Below are 16,739 nucleotides of genomic sequence, written 5' to 3' on the forward strand. Positions count from 1 at the left end.
CGAATCCGTTTCCAATCCAAAAAATACACTAACCAAATATGCTCAATGTCTCCCCATAATTACTCAACCTTTTTGCAGTCACAAAAAATTTAAACTTTGATCTTGCCAAGCCAACTGGTGGCTACATCTATCTCCTCCCTGAGGGTTTGTGTATAGGCCTGAGAACAACTCTTTACAACAGATTGTTTAGGAAAGAGGATAACATTAATGCTAATGTATAAATCATTTCTTGCCTTGTAACTACATCAAAACACAAGCTTCCTTGCAGGAAAATTTTGAAACAGAATTTCTTGCCTCTAAACCTACCTAAAGTGCTATGCTAAACTAACAATACAAGATCTTATCATCACTCGGCCTTAAATAGGACAACTGTAACTATTGCAAATGAAATACACTAGTAGAGCATAACCCCACATCACCTTACTGGCCGCCTTCATATAAACATAGAGGTAAAAAGAAAATTGTAACTGTTGAAGCAGCAATACTAATGCATGATGCTTCAGCAAAGATGAGAATTTTAAGGTGTCTTTGCTGCCTCACAGTACTAAAACCAATCAACTCAGTAATATGATCCAGAACTTCCACCTCCCATGTAACCACTACCACTCACACCACGGCCAGAATACAGCGATGAGTAAGAACTGCCACCAACCTGAAAGATCAACAAAATTGAGTAAATGCCTACCCAATTTCAGAAACTGAACTGAATTTCAACAAAGCAGGGGCAGAAACATACATCGGATCCACGAGAAGGATATTCACTTCCATAGCTTGATGAATACATACCACCATCATTGCCACCATATGAACCTATTGTACAAGAAACTATCAAAAAAAAGACTTACAGTGACATAAAACGTTCAAGTTACTAAATATTATTTAATTACAAGGGTGTACCATTATAGCTCATTCCTTGACGACTACTGTAAATGCCATGAGAATCCTGAGCAGAGATTGAACTTCTGCTGCTGCCACTATATCCCGCAGTGGATCTCCCCATTCTAGAAGCATGAGATAATTTTAGTAGCAGAAAGAAAAATACATGGCCAAATATATTTTAGTCCTGAAATTAACACTGACCTGTCACCATATGTATCTGCATACTGAGAGCTTCCTGAAGGGATGTCATAGTCCACACGTGCCCTTGAATGGCGAATACTATGACCAGGATCAGTGTATCGTGAAGGGACATCATCCTTGGAAATCAACATCAGAATTTAGTAAAACCATTATGTTGAATAACAAAATGAGAAGGTACAAATTGAAACAAAGGAGGCTCCGCAACTAACCATAGCACTATAAGGGCGTTTAGAACCAGAAACAGAGTCATAGTCACGTGGACGCCCTTCACGATAACTTGGAGGTGGTCTTTCATATCTTGGGGCATAACTATCCTCTGGATAAGGTCTCCTAGTTGCAGAGCGTGATGCACTGCTCCTATGCACATCAGCATAGACAGGTGAACGGGCAGCATACTCGTCCCTATAAGTTGGACGCCTTTCTGGTGGCAACCTAGACCCATATTCTGCCACAGCCCTGCTCCTTGGAGGGAGCTCTTCCCTCCTGATATAATCTCTCTTCAAGCTACTCTTGGGTGGTGGAGGAGCTGCACACAACAGTGGGTCAGATGACAGTTATACAGTTTACTGCCATCGAAAGTGACCAGCAAAGATCAGAATGAATACCAGGAGCTCTTCTATCATATGGCCTCGGTGGAGGTGGCAATGGCCTGGCTCTAGCAGGCCTCTTCAAGCCACGACCAACAGCAATGGGAGCCCGGCTAGCAAGTCCCCTTACACGAGGAGGAAGGGGACGTGGTAATGGACGGTTCCATGGAGCTCTGGGACGCCGCCCAGCCACACGGCCACCCTTATGATCAGAGCGGGGATGGTTTTTACCTTTACCCCGCTGCAATGGCCTGGACAATCTGGCTCTTACTTTAGCCTGTGGAAGAATAAAATCAGGTGAAGCCATATGAATTATCTCCCATGCCTAGGTAAAAACACATAATTAAGCTTATAAACCAATAATAACCTTGTGATCTCCTTCACCCAATTCTACATTATTAATGCTTTTAGCACATGTTACTGCTGCATCATGAGAGTCAAACGAAACAAAGCCAAAATCCTTTCTTCTCGCAGATGGCATATTACGAGCAAGTTCAACCTTTTCAATTTCCCCAAAACTCTTAAGTAGGATACGGACACGATCCTCATCCCATGAGGCAGGAAGACCATCAATAAACACAGTTTTGACCTAAAACAGTTTCAACCAAATATCATCCACAGTTAAAAGAAATCAATACTCCAAGAATTTGAGCAATGCACAACAAGAGCCTAACAGATGTGAAGCCTGGATTCCTGGAACCTCAAAGATAATCCCACATTAAATATATACCTCAGCCAGCAACCCCAACCATTGCTACATTCTTACAAAGGTGTGGATAAGCATAACAAAAAAGAAAAATTACAAGAAATCAAAGAAACAAATATCATATCCAAAGCTGTAAGTAAAGACCACATGTTATAAAATTTAAGTTTAAAAAAAAGTTTAGATGATTAAATCTACAGATATAAATATGAATAGAACACAATGAAATATAATAAAGAATAATTGATAATTAAAAAAAAAAAAAAAGGCAGGTATAAGCATAGCCAATAATTCAATATATTGGAGAAAAAAAAAAAAAAAGGAATAAAGAGAGATTGTATTCTGCTATAATTGGCCGGGTACTCACAAACTACCCTTCCTAATAGGTGTTTGACAACTTGCAAGATGAATATCACTCCATTATCATCCAAGAAATTAGAAAGATGCTTGAGCTAATTACCTGGGCCATAATTTCATCTCCAGGATCAATGAAAGAATCTGCAAAAGAAACTTTTGCAGGCCTCTCAACTCCAAGTAAAACATCCCTTTTCTGAAGACGTTTAAAAGCATCCATGGCCTCGGAACGGGAGGAGAACTCCAAAAAGGCAAAACCTCTATTTTTTCCTTCATTGTTACTATCTTCCACTAACGTCAGGTCCTCGATATTTTCTATTCCATAAAGTTTCAATTTCTCTTTTAACTGGAAGAACAAATTAATATAGGCCAATCAGAAGAGAATAATGCAACTCTACATAACCAATAACAAAATAAACGCGAAGCCTGATGAAGACAGCAACACCACAGTCTACTTACTTTTTCCTTTGTCCATGTTTTGCATATGTTACCCAAAAAAAGGGTATCGCTGTCCTGACTTGGTGTGACACCACATTGCTTCCCATTCACCTGGAATTTTTGGTGTTAGAATAAACTCAACATAATCTGTGCTTTGCAGTCACTCAATCTATGACAAGATCAAAACAAGTACCACAGGATTTTTAAGCTCCAAGACAGCTCGCTTTGCTTGCTCAACTGTAGCAAAGCGTAAGAATGCAAAGCCCTTGTTCTTTTTGGTCTGAGGGTTCATCATGAGCCTGACTTCAGTAACCTCGCCAACAACACTAAAAACTTCCTTCAAATCCTCCTCAGTAGCATCTTTGTCTAAACCACCAACAAACACTTCAAATTCTTTACGTTTACGCCTCTCTTTGACAAGTTCATGGTGTTCACGTTCTTCTGCAGCATCAAACAGTTCAGCATGCTCATGGCCATGGTCAATCTCATGCTTATGCTCAAGCTCATGGCCATGGCCCTCACCAGCATCAGTATGCTCATCGTCTTCTTCAGCCTCCAGTTCCTCTGGAACTTCTTCCATATCCTCCTCAGCCATGTCTCCCTCCTCTTCCTCTTCCTCCTCTTCAACTAGGTCACCTTCCTCAACTTCCTCCACAACTTCGTCCTCTTCCTCCTGGAAATCTTCCTGGTCAACTTCTTTCTCATCATATCCATCACCATACTCTTCTGGTTCATATTCTGGTTCGTTATCCTCAAGGTCCAACCGTTCATCTTTTTCATATTCATCCTCTTTAACCTCATCTTCTTCTGCCATAGAAAGAGAGGTTGACAGAAATCCAGCCAGTTAACATGGTGAATTCACCATTGGGAGTAATAAGAGTTCTAAAGTGTTGGATGCACAGATAAAATACCCACTAAGCCTCCAAAATCCAACATCAAAAACATAATTGATATGGTTATTCAATAAAGTTAACTCAGGTTAAAAGTAAACGTGTCCAAAAGAGCATTGGAGCATAATTGTCTGTCATATCCGGAAAAAAAATAAAGCCACTTCCATTACTTTATTGTATCCTTGTAATAGATATTTGGGCAATTCTTAATTGTACCAAATGCATTAATCTTCATAGAAAGGAAACAGATTTGTAATCCATTTCTCACTAATGTTAACCTTTGCATACCATTGGCAATTTATAACAGACCTTGGTGTAAGCACACTCTATAAAAGTGTTTAGAGATATGGTGGAGTTTGAAACTTGTGCATATAAACAAACAGGAGATAAAACATAGCAAGATAAATACAATGTTATGAAGAACACTTGTCCCTTCAAAAGCCCTTATCCCCAATATTGAAGTCTTAAATGGGCACTCCACATAAATGACTGTTTTCCAAACATTGAAAAGGGCTTGAACCGTCAAAAACAGCTGAAACAGCAATCACAAGACTTCCGTTGGTCATGCGTATATTAGATTTCCATGGTTTAAAATCTTTCATAACCGGAAATATAGATTGTTCTTCGACCAAGAGATGTCATGCCAGGTTAATGTGAGAGAACACAATGTAAAAAAATCACTCTTTTAACAAGCCTTTCTTATACACTTCATGTGAAAACTCGCTACGAAATTATCCAAATTCCAATATTTAAAGTCCTCCCCATCTCCGTAGAGAATAAGGTGGAATCACATGAATGTCACCTAAGAAATAAGTTCTTTCTTGCTCATAAAACTTCGACAGGGATGGACCAACTTCAAGGATAGAGAAACTTATACCTAATCTTACAACAATTCATTCATTAATGCCCAAAATTTCACCCCCGCGACTAAACCAACCAAGCTAATTAAGCATCTGATGAACAAATTAACCTAAACTGTATACCCAACAAATCAAAAAACATAACATGCAAAAAAAAAAAAAAAAAAAAAACGAATCTTTTCTTCCCTTCAGATAAAATTCATTCAGCAAAGAAACCTCCTTTTATCTTTTTTCATAAAACCTTCAAACATACCAACAATTAATTTCACCTAAGAGCACTAATACATCATTAATATGAAATTAATTCATAAATTAACAAACAACAAATCACCCACAATTCCAATTCCTCTTTCCTATCAAAAATATAACCCAAATCAACTATTCTTCCAATAAAATCAATATTATCCTAACAAAATACAATTAACTAATAATTAAATCAATTGCAGAAATAATAATTTAAAAAAATACTTACTTGTCAAAAGAAAGGATCCATTAGACTCAGATAAAGGCTCAACATTCAGATCCGTTGAGCTATCAATACTATAATTTTGTTCAGAAACTTTAACGTTATCGTCGTTAATTTCAACCCTAAGAACCTCGTTTTTAACATCATCGGACTTCGCCGGAGTTCGGGAAGTTCTTGTCGTCTTCTTCCCCGGAGTAGCCGCCGCTTTCTTCGTTCTTGGGGGCATGTTCTTCAATTTTCGATGATTTTTCTTTCCAGATTTTGGGGAAAATCAGGAAATTGAATGAAAAATTAAGAGAGAGAAAAAAAAGAAGCAAGAAATCGAGATAAATAGAGAGAGAAAAGGAGGGGTTTAAAATTAGGAAAGAAGAACCCTAATTTTGGGTTCGTTTACTTTTATTAGAAATTTTCCACCGCATGACGTGGACATGTACAAGTACTTAGTAAATACTCTTACCAAGTCTTTGCCTTTTTTTTTTTTTTTTCTTTTTAATTTTTGCAATTTTTGTGTTTGTGGAATCCTTTGACTCTATGAAAATACATGATCTCACTAGGTACTTCAGTACTTGTGACTTGTGATCTGTCAGGCAATTTTTATTTTACAACAGGTTGTACCGTGAACCTTTAGGGATTATTAATAAGGTTGATAGAAAAAACGTTAGTTTGTTTAATTAAGAGAGTTTTAAGTTAAGGCTCTGTTTGGTTTAACGTAAAATGGTTTCTAAGAAAAATGATTTTTCATGGAGAAAGTATATTCGGCCGTAATTGCAAATTAGTTTTCTTTTGTTTGTTTCATTACATGAAAATCTTTAGAGAAAGTGAAAATAAGGATCAAAATGTGAGGATAGATAAGAGGAAAGTAAAAAAAAGGATAGGGAGGAAGGAGAAAAAGGTTTTCACCATTGAAAGTACGATGTAATAAGCTAGAGGAAGAGAAAATATGAAAATTTAGACCGGGGATAAAGATTGCTAAGGTGAGCGAATAAAAGAGAATTGAATACGCAGATTTGGAAAAGTGAATGTTTGTGGAATTTTCGTGTATAGTTGTTACTTCCTCCGTTTATGAAAGATTGTTACGTTTAGTGATTTTACATGGTTATTATTGAAAATCAAAGATTTAGATGTCACATATATCAGATCTTAAGGCATTAAGTCAATGTCGAACATAGGAATACTTACGTTATGTTGTGAATGTGTGAGGAAAAATGTAAAAAAAATCATTATAATCTAGGAAATAATTGAAACGTAAAATTCCTATTTCCAACACTACAAGCAAGTGACGTTATATGGAACATAGTGACCCTAATTTTTAACTTAGTAACCTTATAACATTATGTTAAACATAGTGACCCTAATTTTAACATAGTAACCTTTATTAAAAAAAATAAAAATAACCTCTTATAGTCTTTATAATATCACAATGACTTTTTTTCAACATAATAACCTTTATTTTAATATAGTGACCTTTTTTTTTATTAAAAAATAACCATAGTGTCTCTAATATTAGTGGTCTACAATAAATTAGTGTGGATCAGGTTCATTTAAGAGTTTAATTTAGTCGTATTGACATGTACTCACATTTGTGTCTCTTGCAAGTCCTGCCTTAGAGTACCTTCCTTATCTTTCATTAATTATTATTTTTTTTTTTGGTGTTCCATCCGTTTCACCCTTTGGGCTAATCCGAATTCAGGCTCAGTTCTAGGTGGTTAAGTTCTAGTCCCCTCCCAATTGTTGCTGTAGGGGATCGAACCGCGGCCCTCCCTGGCCTACCAAGTATAGCCCCAATCACCAGTACACCTACAGTCAATTGGTATCTTTCATTAATTTTTAGTGTTCGTGATCAACATGCATGCTATTTTGTTCGTAACTTGATTGACTCGGCCTAAACCACCTATTAACAAGTTTAGTCATCATCATTCATAGGGCAGTGGGTTAAAATTTAATCTAGTGTTAATATTCACTTCATTATGCTAAACATATTGACTTAATTGCATTAAAAACACCTAGTAATTATAAAATAAAAAAATAAAATAAAATCGAAATACCATCACTGAATCATTAATTGTTTAATCGATCCTTAATATTCAATTTCAATATATGATACTGAATGACATCGATGTATCTTAATTTGATGCCTATATTAATTAGCTATTATGAATTCTTGAATGTTATAAATAATTTATCAGCGTTCTTGGATAACAAGAATCAAAATGAAAAATGAGCACAATATTCAGACATTAATCACACTTTTTTTCCAAATGTGCCAACCTTCATATAGTTTAACAATTATGTTAAATCGAGAAATATGTTCTATAAGTCTCACCATAATGTTAGATTTATGTTGTTCGATAATACAATATACAAAGCTAGTCAATTCAGTTGTAATAAGCACCTATCGTTTTTGTTCACCCCAGTTCTTGCCCTCGAAAAACTCGTTTAGCATACGATCAAGATCTTCTGCACTGAATCTGATATACTTTTGAGGGTTTTTTCCACTTTCTATCATAGGCCTACAACCACATAATTCCCATATTCATATAATATAACTAAGTTTATACAAGTATATGTTAACATAAGAATCTAGCTTATATAGAATTTAAGGGGTTCGTTATGATCACTAACCCATAGCGTTTGAAAAAATTTCGATAAGCAGGCAATAAGACCTCTGCTATAGCCAATCTCAGAGACTCGCGCAACTCGCTGTCAGGAACTGTCCATTGAGATTGTCTTTGATGAAGCTCCTCGAATTGAATGTTGAAGTTCTTGAATCTCTCCTTTACCATAGACCTTGAAAGTGTCGGTGTGGCATCAGGCGTACTACCACCACCACTAGCGGAACCTGCTGGTTGGACTGAGAGAAATTGAAGGATCTACAAAAACAACAGATATGTAAATTTCTGTTTAAGGCTACTGCACTTCGCTCTTATGTGTCACCCACGTTATTTGTAACAAGTAGTAGTTGATCATAAAAAACACAATAGTATGTTAGTAGAGCAATACTTTAGACCAGGAAATCCTCTTGTATTGATTAGCATGTTGTTGGACAATCCTACGATGTCGTTGAACCCAATCATCTCCTAGTAGGTCTTTTGCTTCAGACCTACAGAAAAAGGAAAGGAGAATGAGTACGAGTGATAAGAAAAAGTTATTAAGATAAAGATGTGTAAGATGTAACAAACCTCCTAACTGATCTAACAATGTAATGAATGTTGTTCATAAGAAATAGCTGAGTCAAAGCAGTATCTTTATACTGCTTGGATTTGCCATCCAGGTTAGTCTGGAGTGCTTGCATTATTCGAGTTGTGATTGCAGCTAACTGCGCTCCTGTATTATCCCCACTGACTTCCTGGAAAAGTTGCTTCAGAGTGGACCGATAACTGTGAGCCAGGATATGATCACAGCATGAATAACCATTCATAAGAGAAATTACAAGATTACATTCGAATTACACTTGGCTTACTCGAACAAAAACTTGACATAGTTAATCACATAGCTAGTCAGTGGATGCACTGTTCCATCCATCACAGTTGTTTTTGTGGCATCCTTCTCGACTGCATCTTCAAAATCGCCAAATGTCTCATGGGCTGTCTGTGCCAGACGTTTTGTCAAGCTTGTTGCGGATTCCCTCATTTCAATACAAGGCTTGCCCTCAAAAATAGTTTCTATCTATACATACAACAACAGAACCAAAAATGTACTTAGTGCCAAATCCTAACAGATAATTCAAATGGCAAAAGCAGAGGAAATCTAGTGAATTTAAAAGAAAAATAACACTACTACTTATAAATAAAATCAAAGAAATCAAGGTTGATTCTTCTTACCTCAGGCTGAAGTTCTCTCATTATCTCATACATGTCCAACAAAACAAATAATTTTTCGGGTGACCTCTTACTTCTAGCAATTGCATCACCAAAACTAAGGAGCGAGGACACACATCCTGAAGTCACTTCAGCAAAGCATAATATTCTGATAGATTCGATAGCTTTAAATATCTCATCACAAACTTTCTTCTCCCCAGAAAACAACAATTTAACCTGCATTGATTCATAATGATTGTAATTAATCCCATCACAGAACATTAGGATTGTGTTAAGACTTGAAATACAAAATCGATTTCTTACAGCTATTCGCATGACATGTATCCAATTCCCAATCTTTGCCTCCAAAGCCTCCCACTGCATCTTTTGTACATCTTCTTTGGTAAGTCTCTCCACCCCGAGTTTTCTGAATGTTATTTCCATTACAGATGAACGTGTTTCCCTAGATATTCATATAGGATTAAAGACATTAATTAGTACTAATGACCACAAATCTTATACCATATACTAAATTATTAGCAGTTAATCTATCAAATTTCCCATGTACTAAACTAATAAAAGCAGTCAATTCGAGTCATTTATATATATCCTCACAAGAGAGATCTAAGTCACTATATCATATATCTTTCTGATTTTTTTTCTGTTTTGCTAGGTAGAAAACATATTACAACTCCTCTAACATCAATATATATCGATATCTCAACTAAATGAAACAACTCAAAAATGGTAATCAAACTCCACAATTCTAGATAATGTAATAACATGATACCTACTACTTATGTTACGAGGGGAGAACAAGTTAATATTGTGTACGAATAGCTTTAATTTAAGTAGCATGCAAATTGCAATGAAGTCATGGAAAAAACAATGTGCATACCGATAAATGCTGAGAATTTGTTGTTGGTAGCCTGCTTGAATCATTTGATTGGCCAACTCACGGAGCAGTGGCAAAACTCGAGGTGGAATAAGATCAAGAGACTTATAACCTGCATTTCCCGTGCTTTTATTACTCTGTTCACCAGAAGCTGATGTTGAGTTGGGCCGTAATGAGCTTGGAAGGCAGTCGAAAAGACAATCTGGTTCTACAGGCTTGCTGAAACAAGGATACATAACCATTGATCACTATTGGAAAATTACAAGTTCTCAAAACCAAAAATTTGCATCAAAGTCGAATATTTTTGAATGATAACAAACCTGTTAGACATTAGAATTTGCTTAAACTCGTCTTCTAGTTTAGAAATGGCCTTAGAAAGTAAGTTGTTAACGCGGTTAAGAGCATCATCATTACTCTTGAAACTTTTGTTGCTACTGAAAAAAATAAGGACTGTTTTCAACTGATCAATTGCTTCAAGGTAACTTTCCAAATCTTCATGAGGTCCTCTTAATATTTTCGCCTCAGCCTGCATTTTCCAGGAAAAATTAAGTGATTATAAAGAGCTACATCTCTATGTATACTTCTAAAATGTAACAAAATTAAACCTCTTTGTTACACGACTTACACCCTTGATTATTGTGCATGGTATTGTACATTTTGTATAATATCACGCATCTCACATATGGCTCTTGATACCATGTCAGAGAACAAATTAACCAAAAGTTTAAGTTTATAGTTAAAGACCTACACTCCTACGATTACTTTAAAGAAGACATCAAAAATGGTGTAGATAGAAAAAATAATACTCGTTTAAGTTATTACCAACGGCATTAAGAGACAAGGGTGCATTTTAACAATGTTGTGATGCCTACTTTGAATAATAGCCTAAACAATGTATGACCACAACAATTGATCATAGATTAAATTTTATAATGGCTATGAAATGCAATCTCGTAGATATCAAACATATTGTTTCTCAAATTCATTCTCAAGTTACATTCATTTCACCTCAAGTACTCGTGTTAGATAATCAAAAAATCAATTATAAACTATTTGGATAGGAAAGAAAAGAACCTTGCGAGCGAGATCAAATTGAGCCACGACTAACTCAGTAGCATTCAAAGTCTTGTCAATATTTTCATGCGCCCTTCGAATGGAATGTGTTCGAATCTGAGTAGGGCGCATAGCAGTTTCGAGGGAAGATAAGCGATGATCGAAAGAACCCAAAATAGAAACCATGTTATCTGTAATTGTTTGGCTTTTTGAAAGAGATTCTTTCATGAATTTCACCCTTTCTTCTAATGTTTCTTTTGACATTGGCAATGGTGCCCCCATTTTTTCCCTTGAAATTTTGTTTTGTTCCCAAAAATTTATGTTTGTTGGTTTTGAGAGGTGGCCGGTAAACTAGGAAACAATTTTTCTTCTACTTTTTTTTTTTTTTTTTTTAATTTCCTTTTAACTCTTTCAATTGCCTGAATTAAGGGGGTGATAATTGAGCAGGTTTGTCAAATTCATAATTTCATTAGAACTCGAGCAAGTTAATAGTTTTGTCGAGATCAGACTAAAATATAAACAAAAATGATAAATAGTTGGGAAAATTTTCAAATGGCTACAATAATATATTCGAGTATATTAATGAGGGACAATTTTGCGATGGCTACACAATTTTTGTAGTCATTACAATGTTTTTTTTTCTTCTTTTTTATCATAACCTTGTATTCTTTTAGTTTAAATCTAAACCATTCATTGAATTGACTAATTAATATTTAATTTCATATTATATATCCGAAAAAAATTGTTAATCTTTTTTCCCTTCTCGCTAGAAAGTCTCACCGTTTCATCTGCAAGTTCTCTCTAGAGCACGTCTCTTGGGAGGGTTTTTCTAGGGTTTCTAGGTTTTCCTTTGAGTGAAGGTTTCTTCTCGTTTTTTTCGAGAAGATTTATCGTTTTTTCATGGAGAATTCATCTAAAGAAATAGTAGCAGTAAATAATAGTGTTCTAGAAGAGATGGAAGCAGGCAAGGTGTTAGAATCCAACTCCTTTTGATGTATTAGATTCCATTTAAGTGCTTTCCTAGAGTTTAGGTTATGTTTTCTTAGCTTGAGGTCCCATTATTGTGTTACTGTCAGATCAGTGTTCACTAGGGATTCTCCTTGTATGTCATTTAAAGCTCTTTAGAGGGCGAATGATTAATGAAATCTTGAAGCCTTCTACCAAGTGTTGCCTTGCTTTTATGCTTGTTTGTTGTTAGACCTTTATAGATATTGTGTCTTACTTGCATATTAGCTCCCCTCCAACCCAACTTGATGCGCTAAGGACTTGTGGTTCGGACCCGCTTGTGCCCGCTTTGAAGTATCAGCCGTCACAAGCCCCGACCACCCGCACTCCGTCGCCCAGATAGACGTGAGTGCTCCTGAGATTTTATTGCCCGCTTGTGTTGCTTTGTGCTCACAAGCCCCTCTTCCGCTCAAGGCTAGCGTTCTTGCCGCCAAAAGGCTAGAGCGCGCCGCACGTTTCGGAGTCCAAACTCCCGGACCGTGACAGTTGGTATCAGAGCCGAGGCTCAAACCTCGTCGCAAGCAACCCGTGTAGGCACCAAGGAGGGCTACACGAAGATGGAATTCGTAGAAGAAAGGCTCGCTTGGCTCGAGGAGAAGGCGGACAAATGGGCCGAGCTCCAAGTCATTGTACACGAGCAAGCCGAGCAAATTGTGAAATTGATGGCTGACAGAGATGCCCTCCGCGAACAATTGCAATTTGTTTAAGGAAAAGCCGACGAAGCACTTGAGAAATGTGCTACCTTAACGCGCGCTGTGGGCAGAGACGCACTGGGTGTGGGTGCGGCGAAGATAAAGCCGCCCAAACCTCGCGACTACAGTGGCGCTAGAGATGCGAAAGAAGTTGATAACTTCCTCTTCGACATGGAGCAGTACTTCCGAATATGTCAACTAAGTGACGATCAGAAGGTGGATACTGCCATCATGTACTTGTCCGAAGATGCTAAGCTGTGGTGGCGCACCAAGCACGCAGACATCGAAGCAGGAAGGATCAAGATTGATACATGGGCGGAGTTCAAAGAGGAACTCAAAGAACAATTCTACCCCGTTAACACAGCGTTTGTTGCACGGATGAAGTTGCAAGAGTGCCGCCAGAAGGGTTCTCTTCGCAACTATGTTAAGGAATACTCGGCGATAATGTTGGACATCACAGACATGAATGAGAAAGATCGTGTGTTCAACTTTGTCAACGGGTTAAATGAATGGGCGCAGCGAGAGATTTTGAGGCAGAATATTGATACCCTCGATGCTGTTATGTGTGCTGCTGAGAGATTGATGGACTACTCAGTCGGGAAGGGTCGTCAATCTGAGAAGGATTCAAGTGGGACGTCAACACGCTCTAACAGTCCGTCTCCAAGCTCTCCAAAGGGTACAGAGAACGGCTCACGAGTATCGTCCAACACCATTAATACATATCATAGAAGAAGTGGAGGAGGTGATGCCCAGAGACAAACATCTACCCCCTCCCACAACTCAGGAAACTCGAGGGCCGGCGCATCCTCGGCAAACACAAGGGCAATAAACTACATACTTTGTCGAGGTCCACACAAATGGTGGGATTGCGAGCATAAAGAAGAACTTGACAAGATCCAAAAGAGATTGTCATCCATGTCCGTTCAGGAGGCCACAAAAGAGACTAGCAGCGATGAGGAGCCCACATATAGGATGGGTTCCATACGACGCCTGAGTGCTATGAGAATGATAGCACCTCAAGAAGAACCAGAAGTCCGATATCTTTCGGCAATGCGAGTGATGGAGCCTGAGAAGAAGGCAACATCGAAGAAACAAGCTCGCACCAGAAACCCGGAGAAGCGGGAGATGAAGCCCATGGAGTTGGCAACATCCCAGATACACACCCGCCAAAACCAGAATCAGTCACAAGGTTCGAAGCAAAGAGCGACGAGCCCAGAGACACCAAAGAGACACCAAAGAAGAACCTCCCAAGAGGGAGGAAAAACAGTGGTTGAGCAAACAACGCAGGGCGCGTGCAAGGGATTACAAAGAAAATGGTCACCCAAGAGGCACCGGCCACAACTTGAAGCTCTCCACCACAGTCTCAAGGAAGCAGCTCCCCAACAGATGATGGTGGAAGCAGTTGTCCCCCTTAATTCAACAGATTCCACTCCCAGGAGGAAATTTAGAGATGAAGCTCTCAACAAGATGTTCGAGCCGAGCGACTCCAGAGACAAGCTCCTCGTCAACAAAGAAGATCCAGCTCAAGAGTCAGATAAGATTCCAGAAGATAGCCGCACCAACGGCGCATCCGAAACTTGAGATAGTTTAGGGTTTTCTAATTTTGATTGTAACTTTTGTAAGTCGACGAGGTCGTCGACAGCTTAAGTAGGGGAGGATGTTAGAATCCAACTCCTTTTGATGTATTAGATTCCATTTAAGTGCTTTCCTAGAGTTTAGGTTATGTTTTCTTAGCTTGAGGTCCCATTATTGTGTTACTGTCAGATCAGTGTTCACTAGGGATTCTCCTTGTATGTCATTTAAAGCTCTTTAGAGGGCGAATGATTAATGAAATCTTGAAGCCTTCTACCAAGTGTTGCCTTGCTTTTATGCTTGTTTGTTGTTAGACCTTTATAGATATTGTGTCTTACTTGCATATTAGCTCCCCTCCAACCCAACTTGATGCGCTAAGGACTTGTGGTTCGGACCCGCTTGTGCCCGCTTTGAAGTATCAGTCGTCACAAGCCCCGACCACCCGCACTCCGTCGCCCAGATAGACGTGAGTGCTCCTGAGATTTTATTGCCCGCTTGTGTTGCTTTGTGCTCACAAGCCCCTCTTCCGCTCAAGGCTAGCGTTCTTGCCGCCAAAAGGCTAGAGCGCGCCGCACGTTTCGGGGTCCAAACTCCCGGACCGTGACACAAGGGCAACCAAAGTACGGATAGTGCTTTAGAGAAGAATGACAAAATTGACAAGCAGTTTGAAGAAGATGCAGTGGAATGGGATGTAGGAGAAGAGGAAGATGAGGATGCCAGGGTCGAATTGAGCCTTCTGGACTGATCGCTTTATTAATGTTAATGCCTTCATAAGTACCATTAAAAGTGTTTGGAACCCTAAACATGGCGATGATATTAGTAGTATTGGGAAAAACCTATTCATGTTTCAATTCTACCATTGGAAGGATAAGGGAAGGGTTTTTTAGGATCAACCATGGCACATTGACCGACATGCGTTAATTCTAGGAGAAGTTGGATGCAATGAGAAACCTTCTAATATTGAATTCTTTAATCTGCCAATATGGGTGAGAGTGTATAACTTACATTTCAAAGGCAGATTGAATGTGAATAATGTTGAAAAGTTGGGAAACAAAATTGGTACCTTTGTTAAAATGGATAGCATGGCTTCAATGGGGATTCACAAATCAATTCGGGTGAGAGTGTTAGTGGATGTTCGAAAGTCCCACCGAAGGGGTGTTAAACTAAAGATGAGGGATGGCGTGGAAGAGACTTTTGATGTAAAATATGAAAAACCCCCCATCTTTTGCTTTTTCTGCGGCATGATTGGTCATGGAGTAAAAGATCGTGATGAATGTAGAGACTCGGAGTCTGCTGTTCTTAGATATGGTATGTGGCTAAAAGCATCCCCGTCGAAAGTGAATAAAGCTTTTGAAGAAGTTAGGCATGGTAGTTCCTGTGCAAAGAAGCTTTTTGTTACTAAGCAAAAAGAAAGTGAAAAGAGGCAACTTGATCCGAGTGTGTAGCTGATGGCAAAAAAATTGAGTGAGATAGAGGTGACTGAACTTACTACCTCAACTGATATAGATGAAGGGAAGGTTGCTGAGAATGTCGAGCTGAATGCAGTGGAAGATATGATTGACAAAGGGGATGATAATAGGGCTAATATGATGAAGTTGGATAGTTGTGAGGGGAGTGTTGGAAATTAGAGAAGGGAGGGAGTAGTGTAAATGGGGAAGGGAAAGTGATTATTGGAGTAAAAAGGGTAGTGAAAGAGGAGGGGGTAATTGAAGGCAAGCTGATTGGATGTGAAGCTGGAGTTCTTGTGAAGAGGAGGGATATTAACCCGAGATTAGAAGACGTGGTGGGCCCCACACCATTGGCCCTCGGTGACTCATGAATTACATCCTCTCTTGGAACTGCAGAGGCTTGGGGAGTGCCTATGCAATGAATGCGTTTAAACGCATTGTAATAACTGAACATCCCCAACTGAGTTTCTTATCAGAGACTAGGCTGAAATCTTTTGAGATGGGTAGGGTGAAAGCAAAGCTGGGATTTGAAAATGTTTTTGCTATGAATTGTTAAGGTGAAGGTAGGAAAAGAAGAGGGGGCCTTGCTATTTTGTGGAGACCTGTTTTTGATTTAACTATCCAATCTTTCTCCTCGAATCATATTGATACTAGAGTCATTAGTGATGATAGTGATGAATGGAGATTTACGGGAATTTATGGTTATCCAGTGGAAGAAAATAAAGTCAAAACAGGAGCTTTGCTAGAAAAACTTGCTGGTATGGATGATGCACCGTGGGTATGTGGTGGTGATTTTAATTTAATGCTCATGGCGTGTGAGAAACAAGGGGGTAGTGTGATTAATGTTGCAGAGCCAGAGATTTTGAGACAGGCGGCTAGTGTGTGTAACTTTGAGGACC

At 38.5% G+C, this 16,739-nt stretch overlaps 2 protein-coding genes across 3 annotated transcripts; both read right to left on the bottom strand.

The window, feature by feature from the left end:
* Nucleotides 1-105: 105 nt before the first annotated feature.
* LOC110721556 (heterogeneous nuclear ribonucleoprotein Q-like) lies at nucleotides 106-5,829 on the bottom strand. 2 transcript variants are annotated; one of them, XM_021900732.1, is made up of 11 exons: nucleotides 5,385-5,829; nucleotides 3,356-3,969; nucleotides 3,184-3,273; nucleotides 2,831-3,070; nucleotides 2,035-2,256; nucleotides 1,686-1,944; nucleotides 1,290-1,606; nucleotides 1,081-1,196; nucleotides 898-1,001; nucleotides 737-825; nucleotides 106-652 (listed from the first exon to the last, which is right to left on the bottom strand). In XM_021900732.1, the coding sequence occupies exons 1-11, from the start codon at nucleotides 5,602-5,604 to the stop codon at nucleotides 560-562; spliced, it is 2,364 nt and encodes a 787-aa protein (XP_021756424.1). In that variant the 5' UTR covers nucleotides 5,605-5,829; the 3' UTR covers nucleotides 106-559. The 2 variants fall into 2 exon arrangements, with proteins under 2 accessions (XP_021756424.1, XP_021756425.1); XM_021900733.1 differs by having other exon boundaries at nucleotides 737-810; nucleotides 5,385-5,827.
* Nucleotides 5,830-7,634: 1,805 nt separating this feature from the next.
* On the bottom strand, nucleotides 7,635-11,372 carry LOC110721340 (exocyst complex component EXO70A1-like). The gene is made up of 10 exons (XM_021900477.1): nucleotides 11,145-11,372; nucleotides 10,391-10,596; nucleotides 10,074-10,289; nucleotides 9,500-9,638; nucleotides 9,200-9,412; nucleotides 8,839-9,044; nucleotides 8,558-8,755; nucleotides 8,379-8,478; nucleotides 8,001-8,248; nucleotides 7,635-7,888 (listed from the first exon to the last, which is right to left on the bottom strand). Exons 1-10 carry the CDS (start codon nucleotides 11,349-11,351, stop codon nucleotides 7,771-7,773), a joined length of 1,851 nt encoding a protein of 616 aa, XP_021756169.1. The 5' UTR covers nucleotides 11,352-11,372; the 3' UTR covers nucleotides 7,635-7,770.
* Between the last annotated feature and the right edge of the window lie 5,367 nt (nucleotides 11,373-16,739).

This window comes from Chenopodium quinoa, unplaced genomic scaffold (genome assembly GCF_001683475.1).
Source record: "Chenopodium quinoa cultivar QQ74 unplaced genomic scaffold, ASM168347v1, whole genome shotgun sequence".
NCBI lineage: Eukaryota > Viridiplantae > Streptophyta > Magnoliopsida > Caryophyllales > Amaranthaceae > Chenopodium > Chenopodium quinoa.

Coding starts and splice junctions, on each gene's coding strand:
- LOC110721556 (XM_021900732.1), bottom strand. CDS start 5,604: ATGCCCCCAAGAACGAAGAAAGCGGCGGCTACTCCGGGGAAGAAGACG. Junction 3,071..3,183: donor AAACATGGACAAAGGAAAAA/GTAAGTAGACTG, acceptor TTGTTCTTCCAG/TTAAAAGAGAAATTGAAACT. Junction 1,002..1,080: donor GCAGATACATATGGTGACAG/GTCAGTGTTAAT, acceptor TCATGCTTCTAG/AATGGGGAGATCCACTGCGG.
- LOC110721340 (XM_021900477.1), bottom strand. CDS start 11,351: ATGAAAGAATCTCTTTCAAAAAGCCAAACAATTACAGATAACATGGTT. Junction 10,597..11,144: donor AATTTGATCTCGCTCGCAAG/GTTCTTTTCTTT, acceptor TGGAAAATGCAG/GCTGAGGCGAAAATATTAAG. Junction 10,290..10,390: donor CAAATTCTAATGTCTAACAG/GTTTGTTATCAT, acceptor TCCTTGTTTCAG/CAAGCCTGTAGAACCAGATT.